Below are 26,307 nucleotides of genomic sequence, written 5' to 3'. Positions count from 1 at the left end.
GCTGGGATTTAATCTGATGGTTCTCGTTAGTCATGCTGGTGATGATTGGTTGAGTATTATCCGAGTCTCGGAACCTGATGTGAGATTTGCCATGAGTTCTCTTGTGAGAGATGAATTCTGAGTTTTGGGAGCAGGTCTAAGATTTTTCAACGAGATCTCTCATGGGAGATGAATGAGCCAAGATAGGTTGACATGCTGACAGAAGCTTCATACTCACTAGATTGTCATTCACATGTAGCACATCTCACAGTTTAAATGAAGTAATTTGAGATCATTTGATTTTTTTCATCTTATTGATACTGAAAAGAGTAAACTTCTCCAGATTCCCCAACGCCGTGTTGTCCCAGACGCCATTCCCTGAAATCCCATGAACCAGATATAATAGTCTCATGCGTACACAAACACACACACACACACACACACACACATCTACACTGATGAACTTTGCACATCTCACTCATCATCATCATCCAAGTCCAAATCAACCTTGGGCCCGGGTCCCCAGCTATACCTCTTGCGCGTCCTCAGCATCCAACTCCAGTGGCTCCACGGGTCCTCCGCAAGCTTCGTCATCTCAATCACATCTCCATGGCCCTCCCACAGCGTGGTAAGTCCATACTCGACCGCCATCCTTGCATATTTGGTCGCCAGCCACGGCTCCCCGATGCCGTTGTACTCAATCGCGGCCAGGGTATACGCCTCCGTCAACAGGCTCCAGTTGTGCTCCTGCTCATATAAGGAAATCAACAGCTCCGCCATCTGCGGGGTCGCCCGCGAGGCCGGTGTGTAGTCGTTGAACTCTTCCCGCAAGGAGGCAATCTGCTCGATGCGGCGGTCCGACTCGTCCGTCTTGAGGCGGTGCTGCATGCAGTGGTGGCAGGAGCAGTGGAAGCCCCAGGTGGAGTGCAGGCGCTCGCGGCGGGCGGCGCGGGTCTGCATGGGGTCGATGTAGGAGAGGGTGAGCTCCTCGCCGGGGATGATGTCGCGGATGGCGACGGTGCGCTGGGTGAGGGTGCGCGGGTCGAACCAGTAGTCTACGTTGGGGCGGCAGTCGTGGTTCATGCGGGATGCTGAGATGCCGTGTTAGCCGTGTTGCTCATGCAGGTTACAAGGAGTGAAAGAAGGGGTGAATAGGGGGAAGGGAGAGAGAGGGCTTACTGTTCACAAAGACGGCGTAAAAGTCATCATCGCGCTTCGCATCGTCCATCTCGACGTCAAACGAGTTGGTCACGAGAATCTTGTCCACCATGGACAGGTGGTCGCCGTGGTAGCCGTGGCTCGACATGTTGAGCCACTGACTGCGGTGGTTGAACTGCAAGAAATCCACGGCGTGCGCCTGCATCTTCTTCATCTCGTCCGGCGGGATGTGGCTAAACGCCGCATAATCAATGAGCAGACTCGCCGTCTCGCGCAGGATGATCTCGCCCCGCTTGATGGGCAGCGAGGCGACCAGGCCGTAGTCCTTGCCGGGCACCTTGGCGACCTCGAACTTGGGCAGCGGCTGGTTCGTGCCCTCGAGCTCCTCGGGCTTGGTGAAGCCCCAGCTGCGGGTGATGTGGGCGGCGCGGTCGGCGTCGGTGATGATGGAGATGCCCTTGCCGCCGTAGTTGGCCGCGTGGTAGATGCAGAATTCCGGGGACCCCGTGCCGTTTTTGACGCAGGGCGAGGTGTGCGTCCACGCGGAGCCCGAGGGGGCAGAGGTTCCTACGGAGGAGAAGGGGAACTGGTCGGCGCGGCCGCCGAGGAGGTCTTCCTTGTTGCGGCAGATGGGTCCGTTGTTAGAGGAGGCGGCGAGAAGCTGGGAGGAGATGCAGATCTCGCCGGAGCTCGAGGAGATGACCTTGGATTCGCGGAAGGCGAGGGCGGAGCCGGCGCCCAGGAGTGCAAGTGAGGGCTTCATGGTGATGGGAGAGATGTGTGTATTAGAAGAGAATGATACCTTCGAGGTCGTGATCTACACAACACGCGAATAGAAGTGAAAAATGAAAGGATGAACAGTAGAAAAGGAGAATAGGGGAAGGATTGGGAGAAGAGAAGAGGAAGAGTTGACCACACGCTCACTTTCGTCCCATTGATCTATGATAATCGGACTCCCGGCACAGCTCGAATGATTGAAAGTGGGACGAATAGATATTAAGTATCCGCACCGCTCAACACACAGCATAGCAAGCACAGCAAGGCACGGCACGCAATAAGCAGCAAAAAAGAAACTTGAGCAAGCTTCAGAAGCAAACCCTGGGCGCTTCGACTCTTCTCTGGACTGCATGCATGCGCGGGACGGGGTTCGAGCTCTCGGCGCTGGCTGGACCAGCGTTTGGGATGCTCGCGGGGGAGCAACAGGATTGGAGCATGGGTGGAGGAGGGGGATAACTCACACCTCACAGCCTACGAGACCCCATAGACTATAGAACAGATGGTGATGGGGCTTGCGGGAAGGACGTGACAAGGTCCGCGAGCTTCTTCGGGCCCGGATCCCTGTCTTGAGGTCTGGATGTTTGTGTGAATGGTCGATTGCGTTGGAACTCTGAGTTGCCATTGAAGCTGTCCACGGGTTCCGTCTGACACTTTTTTTCCATGTCTTTTTCCCTTGTCCATTATCCAGGGAGTCACTGGAGTATGGACCGTGGACGCATGGCCCATGGCGAACCCCAGGATGGAGAGAAACAAGACTTTTGACGAATGTAACCCTCGGTAACTTTAGTAAGGTTGTCTTGTAACGAGGAAGGGTTAAGCGACTCATGGTGCGAAGGAAGACGGCCCCCTGTAGCCCCTTCCCGCGGCCCAATTGGACATTGGCATTGTTTGATGATTGATGTTGTTGGTAAGGTATGATCTTAGTGAAAAAGGGGGGACGGAAGGGGATGGCGCTGGGTTGCAGCGCTGCGATTGTTTCTTGTGTCAAGATCCTCGTTGATGGGCGTTCAAGGGGGTTGTGCGCTCGTGTCAGATGTGTTGCAGGACGCTGGGGTTGAGTTCTCGAGTGCACCCCAGCACCTCCCAGCACTCCCTCCCCATAAAGTGATGGTGGGCGGGCAAGGGGAAAAAAAAAAAAAAAAAAAAAAAAAAAAAAAGGGGTGGCGTTGCAGACAAAACGGAATGGGCCCGGGGTTTGGAGGTCAGACAAAACAACTGACACACGCCGATCAGCGGGAGAGCCTTGGCCTGCCACTATTTTGTTGGTAACACGGCACTGCCAACAAGTATTAGCCTGCTCCAGTGCTCCGTATGTAAGTATGAACCCCTTGGCTAGTTGACTGTAGGTACCCAGCAAACTACCTTCTCTTGCATGGCGGCTGTGGAGTGTTTCCAAACCGATTCTGTGGGAGAATGTCAGGCACAAGAAGGGATAATAGCAAGTGGATTAAACTTAAAATTTAGGTACGCTTGCAGGAGGTGGTGGTGGTGGTGGCCGCGGCCACCTTTTAGCCATGGCCTTTTTGGTGAGTGTCGTCAGGATTGACTTGCCTTTCTTTGCCTCAGTCGAGCCAACCTGAGCCCGCAGACTGTGGAGTGGGACGGGCTTCATATTCCCGCCTGTGAATGCTGCCTTGGCTGCCCTGCTGGGGACATGTGCAGATGGAACATTTTGATGTCCAAGAATGCCTGCCCGTAAAACATACTGTAGTGCAGTTGCCCAGAATAGATGCTACCGCACATGTGTCGAGGAGACTTGCGACGACGCGGGAGCTACCTGCGCCCATTGTGGCGGCTAAAACATAACACACCAGCACAGCACAGGTCACGAACCGCGCAGGGAGGCAAAGGCGCCTGCTGGATAAGACGGCACCTCACAGCGCGAATAACACAAATCACATCTCAGCTGCACGCCAGCGACCAGACGAAGATGAGGGGGGGCGTTGACGACCTTATATAGTGGAGCAAAGTGAAGAATCCAGACCTCCCGAGTCCCAGCCGTCGGGTTTCCGTGAGGCCGGTGTTTTGGATTCGCATGTTCCGTGTCGCGTTTAGGAAAAAGGGTCGAGCCGAAACGAGAGCCGGAACCCAACGGAAAAAGTCTCCGGCCGCAGGGACGGCCGCGACCCACCCCGAGAGCGAACCGGCGATAAGTGGGCACCATGACCGGAGCACCGGAGTATGTGGAACACATCATTCGGCAATCCACTACTTCGTAGCAATCACACCAATATCAAATTCTACAGCAATCCAATAAATCAACCCTTAACATCCTTCTCCAACCGTCCGCCCCGTCTCCTAAACTGATCCGCAACACTCTCCATCTCCACAACAGGAAACCTTGGATCCTTCTGCCACGGCAAGAAATCACTACTTGCCACCATCCACCGCAACACAACCCCTTCCATCCGCCTCCTCACTTCCTGATACTCACCCACCTCGGCCAGATTATGCAATTCTCCCGGGTCCCCGGCCCGATCATACAGCTCCGCCGGCTCGTACAGCCGATATACGTACGTCCACTCCTTATTCCGACACGACACGCTCTTGCCAACAATCGTCGTGTCCTCATGCTGCAAGGCGGCTTTGATATCGTACGGATACGGCGCCTGCTCCAGAAGCGGCTCTTCGCTCGTCAAGAACCCGCCCTCGGAAAAGGCGAACTCCTTGTGCTTCATCGTTATATTCCCCGAGGTCAACACGTCCGCGAGCGAGACACCGCAGTGAGGGAAATGTTCCCCGATACCCGCAAACTGCAGCATCGTCGGGACTAGGTCCACCATCTCCGCCATCTCGTCGTACACTACGCCTCGCGGCAGCCCGCAGCCGCCGACGATCAACGGCTCGTGGGTCAGCGAGTCCGAGAGGCCCGACGGCCACTTCTCAATCATGCCGTGGTCGCCGAGGTACTCCCCGTGGTCCGTGAAGAACATCGTCACTGTCGAGTCCCAGTGGCCCAGCGCCTTCGTCTTGTCCACGACGCGCCCGAACTGGTCGTCGAGACGGGAGATCATGCCGTAATACGTCGCCATCACCTCGGCCCAGATCTCGGGCGTCGCGCGGTGGGTGCCGTACCGCTCGCGGTTGAGCTGCATATAACGCGGCTCGTAGCCGGTCTGATAAGTGGTCCGTCAGCTGCGGTAGTCTCTTGCACTCCCCATGAGCGGCTCACCTTGTCTTCCGGCTTCGTAGGCACACCCATCTCACCGCGATCATACATTGAAAAATACGGCTCCTCCACCTGAAAAGGACAATGCGGGAAAATAAGCGGCATAAATAGCACCCAAGGCTTATCCGTCGGCGGACACTCCAACCACTTCAGCGCCCCTTTCACAACAGCATCATCATAATCCATCGCCTCCTCATTATTCCTTAGCCCCTTATAAAACAGCCTCTTCCAGATATCTTCCTTGTCCTCGGGCTCCGTCTTCCCGCCGCCCGCGAACCTAGGCACGAACTCGGGCGTCTCGAGGAACCCGTACTCGTCCAGCGACAGCTCCGTCACCGTGGGCGCAAAGGTATCCCCCCTAGGCGCGAGGCACGCGACGTGATACCCTCCTTTTTCCTTGAGCGAACGAAACAGGTTGGGCTCCCACGGCTTGATGAGGTTCTCGAGGGAGCGGTGGCCCGTGACATGCGGGTAGTTGCCCGTGAACATGCTGCAGCGGGATTGCGTGCAGACGGAGGCCTGGACGAAGCAGTTTGTGAAGCGGGTGCCCTCGGCCGCGAAGCGGTCAATGTTGGGCGTCTTTACGGTCTGTTTTTCGGGCAGTTAGTAATACGAGGTTAGTGAAGGTTAAGTGAGGATGAACATTGACCTTGTTTCCATTGCAGCCGAGTGAATCGTAGCGAAGCTGGTCCGGCATGAAGATGATGAAATTCGGCCTATCCACCGTGAGCCCGCTGGGCTTCGCAGGCTGTTCGTACGGAGGTGGGATTTCTGACGAGGGCGCCATCGTGAGAGGTCTGTCTGATGTTCAATCTCACACTGAGGATTGACGCTTGTCAAAGTGCTCGCAGACTGAGAACAGGAAAATCTCCCATACATATAAATAATATCAAAACCCAAAGACACTTCGTCTTACCCTCCACGTGAAGAAAACCCACTCACTATCCCAAACCGCAAACCCTCACTGGTCGAATGAGGTTCGACACGGCGATGTGCGTCGTCCGTAGCACAGCCGACAACCGCTGCGATTATCCGGCGAGATCCGGCGATGAGTGGAGACGATTTGGGTGGTCCGTACTCAGCCCGTGCCGGGATCGGGCCAGTTCCGCGTCCGTTTGTTGGAAGCACGAGTCGGGGGATTTTTGATAGATGATCGTCGCAAATCATTTGTTTGTCGATCCATGGCCCAAACGCTTTTTTGTTCCCCCCTCGAACATCAACTGCGAAACAAGCCGGTTCGTCGATCAAAAGCCGTTTCTCTGCAGCATGCCGCATTTCGAGGCACCGTGCCGCAGGAGCGGCTACTGGCCCAATGGCAATAAACATTGACGTCGGACCTCCGGCAAATGTCGCCAATGCGGGGTGGCTGTAACGTAGGGCGGCACACGGTCTCACAGGATCGACAGACTCGGGGTAGCACAAGGGGCATGCGAGAAGCCATGGGTCATCATTTGCTTTGAATTGTTTAGAGGACAGAAGGAAATTATACAGCATTAGAATATACAAATATTCTACAACCCGGCATTCGCCTTCACCACACGGTGATTCCTGGTTTCGTTCACACCGCGAGACGGGCTTCCCGGGGGTAGTCGTTAAGTTTATATACGTAAGAGTTGCGCCCCGAGCCATTTCCCAATGCCGATGCGCGGTAACTCCACAGACGGTGGTATATTCCCCGTGTGTGTATACCATGCAATGGACAGAAAGTCATCCCGGTGCGCAGGGTATAAAAGTGTGTGTCGTCGAACGCCATGCCATGTTGAGAAAAATGCTGAGTGGTTTGTACAGCGGGAACCGATCTGTACAGAAGAAATTTGTCCGGGCAAAAGTTGGACACTTGGTAGTTTTGGTTTTGTTGGTTGCTTAGTTGAAGCGCTCCTTCTCCCTCAGGCCGCCGATTGAGTCGATATCGACAGAATAAAACTGCGACTTGCTATCCTTCTCATACGCCGGAAGCTGCTCATCGCGAACGGGCTCGAGGCCGACGGAGCCGCCGTCGCCAACGCGGACGACGAGGACACGGCCGCTCTTGCGGCGACCGCCCTCATCCTGCTCGTCGGGGAAGGTGATGTGGATCTCAGGGACGTTGTCGGGAGAGTGGGGAGCGGACTGGGGGTTCTGGAGCATCGGCGAGCGTCCGTCCTGGCCGATGTAGAGGACGCTTGAGCGGCCGTCCTGACTTGTCTGGATGGTGAGGTTGTGGTGGTTTCTGGCGCCGCCCTTGACTTCTTGATAGGAGGGGAGCATCTGTTCTTGGCGTTGTTGTCTGCGCATGCGGCGCATGAGGAAGAGTGTGGAGACGAGGAGGAGGGCGAAGAAGATCAGGGCGAGGACGACAATCATGAGGTTGAGAGTGTCGCCGCCATCGACGTCGCGGGTGACAACGCCAGGGGCGTTGCGGGAGATGAGGTTCTGGATGGAAGGCATTGTGTTGATCGTGAGCGGGTCTGATTATTACTGCAAATATCCCTTTCTTTGGTGCGAGTCGAAGAAGGGAGCGGTATTCGGTATAATTATTAAAGAGAGGACGACTGTAGAGGGGATTGTTAGCCATCGCGAAAGGGGCTTGTTGTTTGAGGGTCCGACATCTGGTGAGACATTCTGGAGCATTGTCTGGTGAACACACAAAGGGGACCAGATCCATTCCAGATCTCCCTTTTCTCACAGGCCAACACGCACACACAAGCGTCCTCGAATGTCTGGTCCAGAAGGGCGGATTTGCCTCGCCTCCCAAAAAAAAAGAAGTGGCACGTACGTAAGGGATTAAGTCTTCTCTCTGTGGCAGGCCGTCGCGAAAGTCGTTAAAGAATGAACTTGTCTCTCGATGTGTCGTGGATATTTTTGGATTTGAGGGTTGGGTGTATTTTTCGGTGTAGTTATGATGGTACGTAGTGAGCGGGTTGGTTATTAACGATAGGACGGAAAACTGCTTAGTGAATGCAAGCGGGAATTCCAAGGGGGGGATAGTATTAGAGAGTGACTGGAAGGAGGGTGCTAATAGAGAGCGAGTGACAACAAACGGTCCTGCAACGTACAGCAAGGACAACGACGATTTGAACAAAGTTGTTGAAGAAGAAGGGGAGGGAAGGGAAGAGGAGAAGAAGTCGAGATGGAAGGGAACGAGGAAGGATATGTCCTGGTAGGAAAATGGGGAGACAGGGGTAGCGCCGAAGAGGACGAGCAGAAGAGAGGAGGTTTGCGGTGTGGTGGTGTGTGTGTGTGCCTGGTACCTGCGTTGGTGTGTGGACAATTGGTGCGCAGGCTTGCATTAGGACTGGGCAGCGGGTAAATGGCTACTGCCCAGCGTGTGTGCCAGTGTGGGCGGCATTGGACGCCTGGGAGGAAGACGCGATGGAGCCATGCCGTTCCTGGCCAGGCATCCAAGGATCTATGCAGCAGAGACACAGCATAAGCGCACAGAAAAGGGCGGCATCATTCATCATTGCATGGGGCGGTTCGTGATCACAGATTGAATCCTTTCCTAGAGCCCCAGCCTATTGGCAAGGCGGCAGGGGTCACGACCGAGCCAGACCGGGTTGAGAGAAGCTCCAGCCAGGCAGTACAAAGGTACTTGTTATTCGTCCTATACGTATCTACTGCGTAAGATACATAACATCTTACGGATAGTAAAGGTACTGAGGCTAAAAAAACTCAGGAGAAAGCTGCTTACCGCCTTGGAAACGAAGCGAGAAAAACTAAGCAGGACCAGGACGGGAGTGGAAAAAGAGGAGAAGATGGCAGCATCGGACGACAGCAAACGGTCCTCCCACCTTCCCTTCCATGGAATCCATAGTTCCATTGGCGCACTCCGTAGTGGATCTGGACCGGGCCAATTCTCCATTCTGGCAAGCACAGCCCATGGAGCAACTTGACTGATTTGGGAACATGGGAAGCAACGCCCCAAGATTGAGCCCATCTGACAGGCACGCACGATTCGTCAACGGTCTGCTGCAATTTCCGCCATTGACCAATGAGAACGTTGTGTGCTTGGAAGGAGCGGGGCGGCGCCGGGAGCCGCGTTGAAACGGCGCCGATTATTGGGCGGCCGTTGGTCGTTTCCCAACTAAGCTCATCAACCCCCTGCAGGGGCTCGTGGTCCGTGAGCTCGTGTGCAGCCAGGAACGAGCGAGTTGCTCTTGCTCTGCTCTTCCTTTTGCTCTCGCTTCTGTTCCTGAATTCTGCCGGATAACCCCCCTGGCTCTTGCCTTCCTCCTCCGAACCTGGGCGGCTGTGACGACAAGCTGGGACTCCCCTTTTTCTGTGCAATCTGGACTCGCAAATCAACACCCACTACGGCCTTGTGCAAGTGGGTCCATTGGATAGAACACGCGGTTAGCGTCGTGGTGACATCCATTTCGAGAAGGAAGGTGCGTCCTTCGTCAGCAATACCCGGCCTTCCACTCTTCGAGGCAAGCCGCAAGCTGCCAGCCGCAACACAAACAAATAATAACGACTTGGAGAATAACAATGCAACGCCCGTCGAGAACATGAACTCTGAATGCTCTCGGATTCGCCCAACCAAACTATTGCTTCCCAAATCTCTTTTTCCTTTCTTCCCTCCCCGCCCAGTCCGCTTCCTCCTTTGCCGCCCTCCTCTCGATATCATCACACGGAGCTATAACACACCGGCGCCTACGGATATTTTTTCTCTCTCATCACAAACCTACCAAACGAAAAAGCTGCCAGCTTGATCCCTCTTCTGCCCAGTCTAAATGTCTCCGGGTATCCGTACCGTCCTCGACTGACATAGTTGTCCATCCCAATCCGGTCTTGGCCTCTCCCGGGGCCCCACGAATGCAATCATTCAACATGTCGAATCAGGTTTGCTGCTTGCTGACTCTCGCCCAATTCTAGAAAGACTTCATTAACTCATTCCGCCCTCTCCCACCTTTTTGGCGGCGGCAACCTCCCGATGCCAGAAATAGCGTCGGAGCTCCAGCAGCCACCTGGTCATTCCATGCCAGTGGGGTTCTCGACCCGCACCGTCATCTCTGGCAAAGCGAGAGCCTCGTGGCCCACGATGGCTCCGTTGCCCTACACACGAGATTACGAGCTCGTGAATGGACTCTTCCAGTCTTCCACGCCTACCGCGGTGCCGCCGCCTGCGAGCCTTGTACTGTCGTACGGAGTACATAATCCAGAATAAAAAAAATCCTGCCCGGCCCGTAGCGATCTAAGCATAGCCTTTTCGTCCGACTCCGCCTGCCGGCTCCTGTTGTCGCAGATCATCCCTTTCGGGACCGTCTACGAGATTTCCGGGAATTGCTGTTGCCCCTTGGAGACAAACGAGAGTTGTTCATCTCGTTTGTTATGAAGCACCGTTGCATTGTTCAATGCAGCGACCACCTCTCATCCCACATCCCCTGCCCCTTCGGGTTCAATGCAACATTGACAGCTCGACACCGAACATACCGAGCATGTGGTCCGAGCTACCTGTGGCGCTCCTTTGTGGCGCCAGTCCGCCCCGATTCAATGCGGCGCCACAGAGAGACGAATCACGCCTCTCCTCACTTGACCACTTCCACAACATCATCACTCGATTTGATATCATGTTGACAAGTCGCCCAAGTGGCACATTTGACATGTGGCGCCTCCCCTAGCTGGCCATCGCTGCCGAGAAGGTCTTTGACTTAGATACCAAACGCATCAAGGCTGCACCGTCCAGAGGCACGATCCATTCCACCGCCCACGGTCCTGGACAATGTCTGCTCAACTTTGCATCGTACAATAGTTTCAATGTGGCCTTTTCGCGGAAAACTTGGACTCCTTTCGATCACAGTCGCAGCTTGACTGGAGACAACCGCATGGGTAGTTTCCAGTCAGGTATCTCCTGCTGAGATGCCCCTTGGTGAGTACGATGAAGTGTCCTTGCAGTGCCAGCGCCTAACGACGTCTTGGATCTCCATGATCAGTCAGATTTGCTCAACATGATATCGAAGCTTGCTACTACTCGCCCAGTACGGATGCCAACGCATGAGGCAGGTCACCCATTATGCTCATGCGCAGAAGTGGCGGCCACGACCACATCTTGCCTGTGGACACGATACATGCAACGATATCGAAGCAGTCTGACAGGCAGTTCTCCTGTGCAAAAGGGCGACTCGGGCCATGCATCGCCCATCTGTTCTGCGTTAGTCTACGGAAACGATGTAAGCAACAACACCGAAGCAGTCTGACGGGCGGTGAAGCAGACCAGAGCCTGCCCAAGTACCAATGACAACCCGCGCATCCCAGCTTGGCTAGCAATGTCGGCCTCAACCTCGTGAACTTCCCGGCCGCATGTTCCCAGGAAAGGTGCAAAGCACAGCAGGTGTCTGAAGATTGGGCACCGGGTGCTGGGCGAAGATTCATTTGGCAGACATCTCCAGCACAGTAATTACGGCACACAAAACCTCGATTTGAGGATCCTCAGTGGCGAGTGACCATGCCTTGAACCAAATCTCAACAGGATCGACGAAACACACATTGGCAAGTTAGCGAAAAAGTCCCGGTTCTTGCTTGTCCTCGTACGAATGCAGCTACCCGTCGCCGTACTGCGAGAGCCCCGCGTTCACCACCGAGCTTCAGAGACGATGACCGTCCTGTGCGCCAGACTAATTCACAGCAGGAGGCGGTGTGGCACTTTCAGCATTACAAGTGCCACAACATCGAGTAGGGGTCTGGAAAGACATCGATCCTCTCATAGTCCTTGGACATACTTACCCTGCCTGCCTGCGTACGAATCTATGCCGGCCACATCGATATTACACAACGGCGAGCGACTGCACGATCGGACTACTTTGCCCCCAATGTCTCAGCAACAGATTGTCGGCAGAGGCCTTCGTTGAGGAGCAAGTCCCGTTTGCCATCCTTGCGAAGAAGCAACTCTGAGGCGGTCAGCGACTGGGCCGGCTGCGCAATATGCTTCTAGCCAATGGCTGTAATCCAAGTCATCCCGACATACAATCGAGATTGTCCGCAGAGATCCGGACTCCAAGAGCAAGGCCTCAACGGCAATGAGTGGTGTCGGAATCGTGTACCGGATCCAGAGGCTGGCACCTCTACTCAGGGCAGAACGATTCGAGGATCCTCATTTGCTGGCGGGGCCGAACAAGACCAATACAATCGGAAGGCAACGACGCGCCTTGTTGCCCGAGAAGGTTTGCCAACTCGCAGACGAACCCCCAGATAGACTTTGCCGCTTCGCGATAGATGTTTGGTTTATTGAAAGCGGGTAGTGCTTGATTCTCGGACTTGCTTTTTCTTGTCCTCTTCAGGCATAATTTTGTTTTTATAGGACATCTTGTGGCGCCGGAACCCCGTGAAGATCACATGGACCGCTTCGTCCGTAGGATATCGAGAGGAAGCTTGGCTAGTGGCTGCTGATTGACCAAAAGGAAACCTTCAAGCCAGCCAACACGATCGTATGAAATGCTCTTTCCTCAGCAAAGCGAAAGGTTTCATGAGTACGGAAGAGTGAGAGTATGACCGCACGAACTCCCATTCGGCCTTGTCCAGCCATTTGCCCCGGCCTACTGGAGCAATCAGCCTCAATTGATTCGTGCCTTCATGCAATACCACACGTATGCCAGATGGTCACCAAGCCGCCAGACTTTGCTGTTGGGATGCGATAGCTCGCAGCGCAGCCTGCAAATACTGGACAGGCGATATTGAGGAATGTCGATCCCTGCCGTGACCTACTTCCCAGCGTGCCATCGTCCAATGGGACCCTGCCCAGGCCCGTCAAGGAGGAACGTGGACGGACCAGGCCGCCTGGAATGAAAAGCAGTCGTGACTGGCTCTTTCAAGTTGGTAGAGTTGAAACACTGAAACAACGACAACCCCGCCAGAGTGGATCAAGACTAATCCGGGGTCGACACAATCAAACCTCGGGCGGTCTTTTGGGGTATTTCCTCGGGAAGGGGGAGGAATTCCCAGTCCCTTTGGAGTTTCATGCAACCCCGTCGGCTCGAACAGAGGGGGGGGGGAGGAGGCCACTCGACTCCGTACATACACACAGCAATTCTTCATAGATTGCCCGCAAAGGCAGAGCGGTATGACACACCAGTGCACGTTGTGAGTACCGGCGTTGCACCCGTGGGATGTCGCAGAGTAACGCTCAGCAAGCCAAAACAAAAGCACCTTGCTTGATATTAGCCTTTGGTCGAAAAGGACGAGCGGTTGGCGGCCGCGACACTGAGTGAAGAGCCACTCCGTACAAAACATGTTGATTCCAACCACGAGGGCTAATCCACAACCAAGAGCATGGCTTTCTGCTCGGAGCCGGGCGCTGTCTTTGACATACATCTTCAAGGGGGCCGAGGGGGTTGCGCTCCAAATGCAGTGTGACGCTGCGTGAGAATTTGCTCGTTGGAGATGAACACAAACAAGCGAAGGGCGAGCGGGAGCAACTTGGCGCGCGCGGGTGTCTAGAACAAGCCCTTGCCAGCCAGCCCAGCCCAGCCCGTCAACTCGGATGGCAATACATAGCGCCGAGAAGTAGGTAAAGTGCCTTTTACGGGTACTCTTGGTTGCTATGCTGATGGGACCGATGTAGGTTTGACAGGGCGTATTGGGACGGACGGAGAAGCTCAGGGACGAGATGGGCCAGCCCCGGTTCGTACCAAGCAGAAACGTTGACGGGCAGATTTGTTCAGCCGAGGGATGGCGGAACTAGGACGTGCCAGCGCGCCCATTAGCAACATTACAGCATTCCGGTATGCCTGTTCATCAGAATTGCATTGCGTTCCAAGGGCCATCAGGTCAACGGAGGAACGAAGCATATTCATGGTATTCCCATGGACTAACTATCCGTAATAGCCTTTTTCTTTCTTTTTTTCCCCTTATCCTCGTCTTTCTGCATCATCGCCACACGGTAGTACACAGTACGCCCACCGCCTGATCTTCCGCACGCCCCTTGCTTGACTTCTTTGGAGTGACAAAAGCAAGACTCACTCACACTTGGCAAACAAGTACAAGAATGTTTTGTTTCTTGCCTCTGATGAAAGACGTTGGACATTGAGCGACGACTTGCGGGACTAACGGCACTGCCCTGGTGGATTCATCATATGTATTGAAAACACGAGCCACGGTTCGAACTGTTTCCTCAGCTAGCACTTGACATCCATGCCCCCATGTCTGCCAATCAGCGCGTTCTCGTTGGAAGAACGACAACAGAGACGAAGAGGCCTTTGGTAGCTGCCAAGTATTTTCAACCGAGGTACATGACGAGGGATACGACGTTCCTCCTTGAGGTCCAGAATCAAAATCGGGCTGTACGAGTAAGGTGAGGGAGGCGTCAAGGCAAAAAGAAGGAAGGAAGGAAGGTGAGGTAAGGTAGGCAGCCTGCCTTGTTGCAGAATCTAGTCACCCAACTTGGAAGGCGAGCGCTGCTTTTCCTACCTTAAACTACCTTAAACAATATGTGCCTACCAATTTACTTAATGAGGCGAGGCGACACAGGACGGGGCTGCAGGCGACATCGCACAAGAGTCTCTTTCTCTCTTTCCTTTCCCTCACTACTCCTTATGGATAACCCTACACATTGGACATTTCTCAACGGTCGGACAACCAAAGAAACACACGTTGAAGAAACGAAGCGCCGTTTTTTCTTTGTGTGTTCAACCTTTCTGTGGCCTGTTTCGCTTCTTCGAATCTCAAAGACTTGGCTGTCGTTTCTGCCCCAGAATCCCTGAAGATCATACACGGAACTCGGCCGGAACATAGTCGCAAGTACATTTCCGGCACATATCGCCGCCCCCTGACCCTAATCGCTCACGCCCCCCTAAAGTCCTGTCTGGACACTTTGGACAAGAAACCAAACGTGAGACGGCGCAGTTGACAGCGAGACGGCATCGGGCGCGCTCAACCAGAGAAAATCCGGGGTTGTGGCAGTTTGGAGGCGACCTGTCAAGCTTCAAGCCACGGTTCGCGCGGGTCGCTATCACCACCACCACCACCATCATCATCATCGTTAATCCTCTTCAGCCACCCTTGAGGCAGGCAACAACAAGTTTGCTCTCGCCCCTCACGAGACGAGAAAACAAAACATTCAAGCCGCGGCTGGCCGCTCGTCATCGAGCAGTCTTCCCTTACACGGCGACCCACCCGGCTGCTGCAGACTTGTGGTCCCCCTTCCCCAACCCCTGGCCCAGGCTTGTTCTCCTCGCTACGCTGGACGAATACCTTGGCCCTGGTTTCAATATCCTCCACAAGTGGTGCTGCTGCTCAGTGCCGTTGCCGTCCTGTTGAGAAATTGAGCCCTCTCGTTCACTGCTGCGTACGGAGTATTCTGCACGACGACAACAGTGGAGAGGCGAGTAAAGCGACATTGTCGGGTTCGTATTGCCTGGGCGGGCTATTGATCACATCACCAGCGGATTACACCCAAGAGACGATACTACGCAAACCGCGGGCTGCAAGCAATCAAATCACACGCGCAGTGTTGTCTCTCAACAGCAGCTGTCCCCTTGTCCGTATTATCTCGCCTGCATTGATCAACGCGCCATCCGTCCCGGACCCCCATCAACATCAGCCCAGCCAGCTCCAACTACAGCTCGTCAGTGCTGCGGAGGTCTTCGAGAAGTTTTGAGAAGAGCTGATCGTCCGTTTGCTTGGCCTGGAAGCGAGCCATCTACTGACGCCTCTACTGGAAAGAGATCTGTCTGCCACGCAATATAGCCCACATTCGAACCAGCCTGCCCAGCGGTGTCGGCATCGAATCCTAGTTGCATCTCATTCTTTCGTGGGAATCGTGCCTCCTCAATCCACCGCCCACGAGTGCCCCCGAACAAACAGACCCCCGTCAGACGCTAAAAAGGACGGCAGACCCCCGGCAGACGGGGCTTTTTTTGTTCTTGACTCGTCTCGTCCTAGCGTATCCCCGCCGTGTGTGTCTCCCTCGATTGGACTAGCCGCCTGTTGTTCAGCCCAGATTCCTGCAGAGGTCGAGACTCAAGACTCTGGGCCCAGCTCTCGGACGGCCAACGGTACGACGTCCTCACCTCGAAGGACGAAGAAGCTTGCCGTCAGCCTGTCCTGTCTGATCTTGGGGCAGCATCCATCAGTCGAGAGTAGATTAAGACTGAGATCTCGCCGATCACCGGCGACTCAAGGGTACCAAGGACTGTGTTTCTCCTCCACGACATTCACCATGATTTACGAATGTTCGTGCGAAGCCAGACAACAGAGTATCCGTACTTGCTCCGCTTCGTGTCTTGAATGACCTGCAGCTTCCTAGCTCTGCTCGTACGTACGGACACGCTACGGATACAGCTACGGGTCAGTCAGTCAGTCTCTCTCGCTCTCCCGCTTGCTCCGCAGTGTCCCACACTCCCGACTCCGCGCGCTGCATCTGCATTCTCGCATCGACACGCCAAATTGCACACTCGGCGCCTTCAATTAGGTTGCTTGAGGACTTCCGGACCAGATAAGCGTGGGCAAACCACGGCGGCATCATATACACGTCCCCCAAGTACCCGAGTGACCAGCATCTACGTACGGATACCGCCAGCGAATATATTGTACAAACAAAACGGTCCCAGCCCGGACAGACCCTCTCTCATCGCCGTGATTCAGGCAGTCGGTCTGCTGTCTTTTAGCAGCTTGTTTATCATAAAGTGCAGAACAGAAGCAGCACAACCGCATCCACGATCTACTCAGTCTCGATACATGCAGTCTGCGAGACCCTTTGACCATTCAAGGACGGCCACTTTGTGCTTGTCTGTTTTGCGGCTTGCCCTACCTTGGCCAAGCCAGAGGTAACGTCAAGTACCTCGCCTTGGGTTTGGTACCATTGCAACATCAACGACTCTCCCTGTCGTGCCTGTGGCCAGCCGTCGGAGACCAATCGCAAACCGCCATTCCAGTCCAGAGGATCCAAAGAGAAGAGCTCCAGAGGCTTGCCGCACCCATCCACCATTTTCTCTGACTCTATTTGATCATCTTGGGAACCACCACGCCTCTTCTTTTCAGTTCGCATCGTCTATCTGTTTTAAAACTTTTCTCTTCTTTTTCCTCCCCCGACGATCGTCATCTTCTGCCTATAGTCTGACGTTGCTCTGGCAGAGTCGAGCCCCAAGAACATATCTATTGGGGCACGCAGCGTCAACTCTCTAGTAATTACACACACTCTCTCGCACAGCGCAAACACGCACACACGAGCAACGCACACACCAGCCGAGGCACCTACGGATAGAAGCTAGGAGCGACAAGGACAAGAACAAGAAGAAGAAGCACACACGCGACAGACTGCATACACCATTCGTCCCGACTTGTATCGACGTTTCGAACCCCGGGGACTTTGTACATTGCTTTCCGCCACGCACTTGATACCTGTTGGCCCGTTTTCTCTCGACACCTCGCACTCAACCGCTCCTCTGCGAGCCCGTCGCTGCACCCAGGACAATCAATCAGTCACTCACTCACTCTGTCATTCATTGTACGGACCAGTGTCTCCGCAAATCCATAGGTTGATTGGACGTCAAGTCCTGTTCGCCTCCACACTCGATACTTCTCTGCGCCCAGTTCAGCCCGTATTTTGTCGTGTCAGGGTACCTGTTATTTCTCTCCCGCCAAGGTGCCCCGGTACTTCAGCCCTCTGAACGCACGCATAAACCGTCCATTCAAGACGTCTGCAAACGAACATTTAGCTTTTTTGTCAAGCCGCACATCACATCATTTGGAGACGAACGCTCTTCGCTCACCCACATACGCACAATCCCAAAAAGAACGCATTGCCCCCTTTGGCACTCTGCTCTGTGACCTGTCGTCACCACCTGTCCAAACTTTCAATATCTGTACCTGGGTGGAGAGGAGCAGAGAAGCAGGCAGCCAACAAAACCAGGCCAACCACGAATAGAGAAAGAAGAGAATAGAGGAGGGAGGTAACGATAGGCAAGAAACAGCAAGGCAGCAGCAACGGGGAATTTGTAGCCCTCTCGCACACATTCGACTGTCAAATCCTCGCAAGACAGGAGTACGAAGTACAAGATTTGGTAAGTTCGGCGCAAAGTCTCGTCTCTCGTCTCTGGGTTGGATCCAATAACAGGGCCAAACTATCATTGCCCTTCCCCCCCTTGTCTGCCTATTCTGATCTTTCCCATCTCATTCTCCCGTCCTTTCGCCTCCCTCCTTTCCCGCCTTCATTGCTTGTCTCTACCTCACCTTACACACTCTATTCATACCGTCACCTAGTTATAACAGTGTTGAGCACCTTGGCATCCCCCTCCAAAGCAAGAGAAAGAAAAAAAAAGAGGTACGATAATTACCGGCAAGAATGTGTGTGTGTCTCGTTTTCCATCCGTACTCGGCCTCACATCCCCATCCCTCGCATGACTGACCCCTTCCCGTCTGCCATCCATCAATCAATCCTTCCCGTCGGTGTCTGTCTACCTACCTTACCTTGTTTCTTACTGCATTTGCGGCCTTGCCTCCCCGAAGTTGTGTTGTCGGGACCCCTTCCCCCTTCTTCCCACGGCTCCATCGTTCAACTCCCAGGGCCCCCATCTTCAGTCCCGGTCCTAGGCCCAGTTCCCAGTTCCCAGTCCCAGTCCCAATGCACCCCCGGTCGCATCCCTGACCCTCGACTCCTCAAGACTGAGGAGCAGAGAGAGAGAGAGAGGGAGAAAGAGGGAATAGAGGACCACTTTGGAGCATTTGGGCCACACCCAAGACAAGAAAGCTCCATGTCAGCTCCCCTTCAAACTCCCCCTCTCACCACCCTCCTGTCCTCCCGCCCCGTCTCCGTTCTCCTCAGTGGATGCCTCCCTCCGTTTAGTCCATCTGCAAGTCGCAGCTACTGCAGCTCCCACACGAGTCTCCAGTCTTCAAGTCTCCCAGTCCCAAGGCCAGGCTTTAGGTCAAGTCTAGGTCCCAGCTGGTAGCCCACGACTTTCCCAAAGGTCCAGGGTGGACTTGTCCTCGATATTGGATTGCGCAAAAAAAATCTCCTACAAAGTTATTAGCTGCCCGCTCCCGTCTTGTCCCTCGCCCCAGCCGACCGCGGGCGCTCCATCAAACAATCAACCTAATCAGCCTTACCAGCGACGACGCTTGACCTGTCGGGTGTTTTCTGTTCTCGGTCTACTTTTATCACTGTACATTTTTTGTCTTCCACATCATCAAAAGAGTCTCCAGTCGCTTCTATACATACATACCTTACATACCTTGACAGAGTTACCTTACTCTCCGTACATTATCCGTACTCCTCCCTCTCTCTATCTCTCTCTCTCTTTCTCTTCGTCATCTCTCGCCCTCATCCTCGCCCGTCCTCACATTCCTCCATCCCTCCCATCCCGCTATTGCTCTCCCACATACCTTGCCTTCCCGGAGAGCCCACTCGCTTTGTTTCTTTCTACATAATCCAAGTACGCACACCTGCACCCTTATCCCTCACCTTATTTCTCCTCGCTCGCCTCCCTCCCTCACGACCAAAGCGGGCAAACCCTCTCCTCAACAATCAACCCTGTGCTTCGCGCTAGAAATTCTGCCCCCCCCAGTCTGCCTGGTTTTGCTGACGCCCACCGTTCTCCCTTCGTTTTTTAGTCCGCGCGCCATAGACGATTCCTGGAGAAAGTTCCTGTCGCAAGAAAAAGTTTACACCTACATCGTATATAATTCACGAGCGGAAAACCCAAAACTTCCCACAAGCAGCTGCGCCCTCGACGTGTGTGTGCAGCCATCCAGTCAGCCACGTAGACCGGCCCCTTCAACCTCTGCATCCTCTCGCTTCTCGCCAGCCACCACAGCACCTCTGTGGGACAGACAGACCAAAGAGCAGCATCAAGCAGCAAGCAAGGTGCATCCGATCTCACCCCCATTCGCCGCACCAAAAAAGGTCAACCTCCGGAAACCCTCGCTCCTCCTCTCTCCGCATCCCCCCGGACACTCGACCGCATCTTCTGCGACCGTCTCTCCTGCGCAGAGACCGACCACAAACATGACCACCACCGTAAGTCGCTGCCCCGTTTACTCCACGTGAGGTCCGATGGGGGTGAGCCCCGGGTTGCGAAGATGCGAGCGCGCGGCCGTGTGTGTCAAGACTGCGCTTCCCTAGCGGCCTCATGGCCTCTTGGCTCGAGTCGCCAATTCGGCGCTCGGAACTTCGCCTAGACCTGGCAAACAGCTCAAAAAAAGCTTGCCTCGCGCCTTACTTTCTCTTTTGCTGTTCCTTCTACCCTCCACCAATGGCTGCCACTTTGCTAACCTGCCACGTTGTCCAGGCCCGGCCAGCAGGTCGGTACGGAAGCTTCCCCATGGCAAACGGCCAGAATGAGAAGCCTGCCGCCGGCGTCGCCCCCGGCTTCACAGGCTCCAACTTGTACTCGCAAAACATCTGGAACACAACGTACACAGGAGGCGCAGGAAAGAGAGACCCCAGAGGTATGGCCGACCGGGACGATGATTGATTGATAAACGTTGGACCGGGATGCTAACTATGTGTGATGCACCAGGCCCGGAAGATAGCTTCGCTGGACAGCCATCAGGGTCCGGTGCCCTTGCTGCGAACTCGGAGGCGGACACGTGGACTCAGAATCCCTGGAACCAGGACACCCAGACTCGATCAGCATCAGGCAGCACCTCGCCGAACCGCACACGCGACAGCATCCACAACAGCAACTCCTTCTTCGATAACAACGCCGTCGGGCAGGGACGCAACCTCATCAATGGACGGCCGAAATCATACCTGGAGGAGGACAAGGAGAACACAGGCTTCGGGCCCAGCTACGGCGGCGCCTTTGATGGTTCGTACGCAAGGCAGGAGAAGCGAGGTTCCAAAGACAATGCCTATCTGAATCTCGGTGTGGTGGGTGCTCCCTCGAGAGACAGCAGCATTCCTCCCTCGCGCCAGTCGGACGACTCGCACCATTCGCCCCCTGCCTTCCGAGACAACTTTGTAGGCTATGGTCACACTCCCAGCAACTCGATTGCCTCGAGCCGTCCCGCCATCCCCGGCCACTCTTCCTCCTTCCCCACGCAGACTACCAACAACAGGGCCTTTATGGCCAACGGCAGACAGATGGACGAAACGGACCTGGCTCCTCAGTTCAAGAAGTCCCTTACGCTTGACGAGGCCCAGAGCATCGCCGCCGGTGCGCAGAACTTCCAGTTCAACCCCGTGTCTCAGCCCTGGAGGGGCGACATGAACGCCGCCATCACTGGCGAAATGTACGCCGACGCCATGGCGGCTCAGTACAAGCGCGGTTCCACCGACCGCATCGCCGGTGCCTCTGGTCAGTACCGGGTTGTCACTAGCCCCAAGACATATGCGCCTCAAGCGTCTGACCTGTGGGCCCAACGGCCGTCGTCCCGCGATCTGAGAATGGTCCCGGATGGCGACCGCCGAACGCCTGTTCCCGCTTTCATCCAGGCGCAGGCTCCCGCGTTCTACCCTGGACCCTACTACACTCCCAACTTTGCAGGCCAGTACCCTCCGCAAATGTTCGACCCGTATGGGCGTCCATCGCTTCCTCTGCCTAGCTACGGCTTGCACATGGCGCCGTACTCGATGCCGGGCGTGATGCCCATCCGGCCTAGCAAGGACCAGGACCCTGGCAAGGGCGTCCGCAGCTTGCTCCTGGAGGAATTCAGGTCCAGCTCCAAGTCCAACAAGCGATACGAGCTGAAGGACATCTACAGCCACATTGTCGAGTTTAGCGGAGACCAGCACGGATCGCGCTTCATCCAACAAAAGCTCGAAACTGCCAACAGCGATGAGAAGGATCAGGTGTTCCGCGAGATTGAGCCAAACGCCATCCAGCTGATGAAGGATGTCTTTGGCAACTACGTTATCCAAAAGTTCTTTGAGCACGGCAACCAAGTCCAGAAGAAAGTTTTGGCGTCACAGATGAAGGGCAAGGTTGTTGACCTGTCCATGCAGATGTACGCCTGCCGCGTTGTCCAAAAGGTGTGTACACATTCGCATAGCAAACGTGAACGAAACTAACAAAAATAGGCCCTGGAACACGTTCTTGTCGAGCAGCAGGCCGAGCTAGTCAAGGAGCTGGAGCCCGAGATCCTCAAGGTCGTCAAGGACCAGAACGGCAACCACGTTGTGCAGAAGATCATCGAGCTGGTTCCTCGCCAGTACATTGACTTCGTCATGGACGCATTCCGCGGCCAAGTCAGCCAGCTGGCGGCTCACATGTACGCCTGTAGGGTCATTCAGCGCATGTTGGAGTACGGCACAGAGCAGGACAAGGAGACCATCTTGGCTGAGCTGCACAACTCGACGCAGGTTCTCATCACCGACCAGTATGGCAACTATGTCGTGCAGCACATCATCGAGCACGGCATGCCCGAGGACCGATCGAGAATCATCCAGCTTGTCATTGCGCAGCTGGTCACCCTGTCCAAGCACAAATTTGCGTCCAACGTTGTCGAGAAGTGCATCCAGTACGGTAACGCGGAAGAGCGCAAGGGCATTCGGGAGCAAATCATTTCCCAGGCGAGCGATGGTACAAGCTCGCTCCAGTTGATGATGAAGGACCAGTATGGCAACTACGTCATTCAGAAACTGCTGAACCAGCTCGAGGGTGCCGAACGCGAAGCCTTTGTGGAGGAGATGCGACCCCAGTTCCAGACCCTTCGCAAGACCAGCACCAGCCGCCAGCTCGCTGCCATTGACCGGCTCATCTACGCGACGACGCAGACGGCGCCGTCCAAGTCTGGTGGATCCCAGGCCGACACCAGCTCGGCCGCGCCAACCCCGGTCCTGACCATGGAGCCCAACAGCCCTCAGAGCAGCAGCCCGCCCAGCACCAGCGCCAGTGCCGTTGGCGAGGTTGCCGAGGACGACAACAAGTCCAGCGCGCCCGGAGGTGTCAGCCTCAAGGTACAGGTGGAGGAGGCCTGATAACAGTACTACACGAATCTTTTGCGATGACGGCGTCTACGGTTGCTTCGGACATGCATCACGACACCAAACGGACTTGACGATCCCGGCTCACGTGCCAGACTTGTTTGAAAGAGAAAGAAAAAAAGATGACGAACAACTTACCTAATATTGTTTACACATACCTGATCTGAATATGCAACCCCCCAAAAAATCCCCCACATACATGGCTGGAACACGGTCACAACGGTAGAAAAATTGCTTGGACAAATACTTGGGGAATGGCGAGGGTTCCCAAAACGGACATGATTCTCTGTTGCTTTTTGGTTGCAAGTTTTCTGGACTTTTTTTATTCGCAAAGTAATGAGTCTGAGTCTCTGGAGAGCTATTGGAAGGGTTTATCACAGGAACAATGGCTGAGCGATACGAACACGGAAAGCGGCCGGTCGGAATATGAGGTTCCTATCGGGGGTTTGTCGGGTTTCCACCAAGGGGGGCATCAGGGTCGGTCATTTTGGGGCGCAGATGATATTTTTCGAGTCTTCTTGTATTTTATTGAATTATTCGTGTCTAAGCGATACCAGTCTTAGTCTGACGGATTAGACCTGTCAATAGACGTGAGAGTATGGAAAGTTTCAGATGATTTGACCATGTGGGTGGGTGTGAGCGTGAGGTGGGAGTAAGGGGGGGTTGTTCAAGGGGTTGTTGATTGTTTGCGATGTACAACAGTCAGACAGACCATTGACCTCGATGCTCACCTCGGTGTAAGTGCTCTCGGTGGATTTTCCGTTGGTTTCGGAAACGGACCCGACAGCGAGGTCGGCATCGGGATTAGGTACCTTGGCTACTTGGATAAGCGGCAGGGATCCACCCAATGACATCAGGGGAAAACAGCTCCAGACCGGTAGTAAACGTCGGGTTCCTGAGCTTAGGTAGCCTTCCGACACGCTGGACCCCGTGCCCCCCACGTGTGCATTCGTGGGAAATTAACCTGGACGGGTGTATCCGCTGCCATTTTACTTTCCCATTTCCACCACCTCCCCAAATTTCCCAATTACTTTTTTTTCTCCCTACACAAACCACAAACACCACGACCACAGCCACTCACGATGCAGCCTGCAAGGTTAACGTTTCTCTATCCGCACCTTTTCCGGACGATACGCCTCAGCGAGACAACGACGACGACGACGACGACGACGAGCCGCGCGGCGTCGAAGTCATGTCGGAGACGGGGACCCGCCGAGGTTCGGAGACGGGGGTACGCCGCGTTCGCGCCTACGCCTGGGGCGCAGCAGTCGGGTTTCGCGCCGAGACACGGAAAGGGGGTCGAGCCTGTGCCTACGACGGCGACGACGACAGTAACAGCGACAGCACCGGTGCCGGCGCCGGGGCCGGGGAATGATGGAAAGGAGGCGAGTCCCGGGCAGGCAGCGGTCGGTGCGTCCAAGGGGGCAAGCGATGACGGTGTGAATCCCAAGACGGCGGCGGGGGGGGCGGCGGCGGTGGCGGCGACGGCATCGAATACGGCGGACAACAGCGCGGCCAATGCAACGGGCGCCGTCTCCGGAGACCAACAACAACAGCAACAGCAACAACCCGAAGAGGCGGAGGAAGCGAAAGCCGCGAAGCAAGAAGCCCGCGATCAAGCGAAAAAGAGTGGTCCCCTCGAAGCGATCCTACACATGGGACCTCCCGAAGAAGTCGCCAAACAACACCCGCACATGGCCCCGCCCCCCTACGTGCACCATTTCGACAGCTACTCGCTCGTCAAGGACCTCGAGGGCGGCGGGTACAGCAAAGACCAGGCCATCACTTTGATGAAGGCGATCCGGGCGATCCTCGCCCAAAATTTAGATGTGGCGCAGGAGAGTCTGGTCAGCAAGAGCGACGTCGAGAACGAGACGTATCTGTTCCGGGCGGCGTGTTCGGAGCTGAGCACCGAGGTCAAGAATAACCAGAAGCTGGCGGACGAGGAGATGCGGCAGAAGAGGACGCTGTTGCAGCACGAGGTTGATATTCTGACGCAGAGTTTGAATCAGGAGCTGTTGACGCTGAATGATAATGTGCGGGGTATGTTTAATGATCGCAAGATGGCGGTTAGGGAGGAGCAGAAGGCTGGTGATAGTGTGGTGAGTCCCGCGCCCCCCCTTTTTCTTCTTTTGATGCTTCCGAAGGTCTGTCGTACTGATCATGACCAGATCCAACAAATCAACTACAAAATCAGCCTCCACCTAAGCAGCGACGCCAAATCTGAAATCGAGGGCCTGCGGTGGATCTTGATCCGGCGGTCGGTGATTGGGATCTTGTTCATGGCGGTCTTGACGCTGGGCACGCTGCGGTACGGGACGTATGTGAGCCATTCGAAGCAGGCCGAGGCGGAGAGGATGAAGAAGCAGGCCGAGATGATTAAGATGGCGGATGGGAAGAGGGATCATAGCTCTGCGCCTGATGCGGCGGAGATTTTGGCGGCGAACTGAGGGCGGGGAGGGTATGGCGGTGGAGAGGACGGGGAAGCTGGGGCTGATGAGAGACGGAGGTGCGGGGGAGCCGGAAGACGGGGGCACGTTGAGGAGTGAGGAGTGAGGAGCAAGAGGCGGGGGGCGAGGATGCGGAGCCATGTTATGCGAGGCTATCTGTGTGGCAATATGTCTCTGAGGGCTCCTATAGGATGCTCTTTAACAGGGACAATGAAGAGTTGTCATTGTGAAATCAGAGGCGACAACGTCAACAGCTGAAAGCTGACTTTCTGGCATAACGGAGACGCCGATTCAATAAGGACGGCTACCTAGGTAGCTATGACTCAAAAGACGGAACAACGCACCGATTATTCGTCTTATGCAATTGGCCATGGGTTTCCCCAACTTCTTACCAAGCAGACCACCACCAATGGCAGTGGTTCCCGCAATGAGGATTCTACATTCGGGTGCTGGGGTTCCTGTGCTTCTCGGGCGCGGGCCATAAGTAAACTTGTAATGGGTGCTCGAGCTGGGAGGGATGGGAAGGGTTCATCTGATAACAAGACGGTAGACGGTGTTGCTCCAATTCTCAAGATGGCAGGCTGGACCGGGCTTCTTACTGTCCTCATCCTCCGTCAGCATGGTTGCTTACCCTACCTGAGCGAGCTTCAACGTTTCGGCAACCTAACAGGCTCGAATTTGCGAGGAGCCAGGATGTTACTAACACGGTCCGAATGGACACTGCATGCTTCCTTGCCGATGTGCCCTGGTGCCTGGTTGCGAGAAAGCCATGACGTCCCTATTGGGCCCGCCCGTTGGAAGGGAGATGTACGGGCTTAGGGACCTGCTCCGCGTTGCTGGGCCACCGTATTCACTTGCGAAAAGCCTCAACTGGGGTAGCACAGGGAATTATAGCATGATGGTGTACATACGTGGCTGACAGTATGCCGTGGAGA

General features: G+C 55.0%; 5 protein-coding genes across 5 annotated transcripts; 2 read left to right on the top strand and 3 right to left on the bottom strand.

Annotated features, from left to right (window-relative positions):
- Nucleotides 1–453: 453 nt before the first annotated feature.
- On the bottom strand, nucleotides 454–1,900 carry SET5_2 (SET domain-containing protein 5; the record flags this gene model as incomplete). Its single annotated transcript, XM_053190061.2, has 2 exons — nucleotides 454–1,070; nucleotides 1,159–1,900. The coding sequence occupies 2 exons, from the start codon at nucleotides 1,898–1,900 to the stop codon at nucleotides 454–456; spliced, it is 1,359 nt and encodes a 452-aa protein (XP_053052483.1).
- Nucleotides 1,901–4,172: 2,272 nt separating this feature from the next.
- N0V96_008443 (uncharacterized protein) lies at nucleotides 4,173–5,870 on the bottom strand (the record flags this gene model as incomplete). Its single annotated transcript, XM_065758332.1, has 3 exons — nucleotides 4,173–5,030; nucleotides 5,087–5,671; nucleotides 5,727–5,870. 3 exons carry the CDS (start codon nucleotides 5,868–5,870, stop codon nucleotides 4,173–4,175), a joined length of 1,587 nt encoding a protein of 528 aa, XP_065613087.1.
- A 1,076-nt stretch (nucleotides 5,871–6,946) lies between these two features.
- N0V96_008442 (uncharacterized protein) lies at nucleotides 6,947–7,510 on the bottom strand (the record flags this gene model as incomplete). The annotated part of the gene is made up of 1 exon (XM_053190059.2): nucleotides 6,947–7,510. The coding sequence occupies one exon, from the start codon at nucleotides 7,508–7,510 to the stop codon at nucleotides 6,947–6,949; it is 564 nt and encodes a 187-aa protein (XP_053052481.1).
- Nucleotides 7,511–20,247: 12,737 nt separating this feature from the next.
- PUF3 (mRNA binding protein puf3) lies at nucleotides 20,248–22,916 on the top strand (the record flags this gene model as incomplete). Its single annotated transcript, XM_053190058.2, has 3 exons — nucleotides 20,248–20,443; nucleotides 20,515–21,968; nucleotides 22,017–22,916. 3 exons carry the CDS (start codon nucleotides 20,248–20,250, stop codon nucleotides 22,914–22,916), a joined length of 2,550 nt encoding a protein of 849 aa, XP_053052480.2.
- A 1,088-nt stretch (nucleotides 22,917–24,004) lies between these two features.
- On the top strand, nucleotides 24,005–25,372 carry N0V96_008440 (uncharacterized protein; the record flags this gene model as incomplete). The annotated part of the gene is made up of 1 exon (XM_065758331.1): nucleotides 24,005–25,372. The coding sequence occupies one exon, from the start codon at nucleotides 24,005–24,007 to the stop codon at nucleotides 25,370–25,372; it is 1,368 nt and encodes a 455-aa protein (XP_065613086.1).
- Between the last annotated feature and the right edge of the window lie 935 nt (nucleotides 25,373–26,307).

Source organism: Colletotrichum fioriniae, assembly GCF_027942845.1.
Source record: "Colletotrichum fioriniae strain IMI 355084 chromosome Unknown scaffold_10, whole genome shotgun sequence".
Lineage (NCBI taxonomy): Eukaryota > Fungi > Ascomycota > Sordariomycetes > Glomerellales > Glomerellaceae > Colletotrichum > Colletotrichum fioriniae.
The sequence above is the reverse complement of the archived record's forward strand: the minus strand, read 5'-3'. Positions and strand labels throughout refer to the sequence as shown.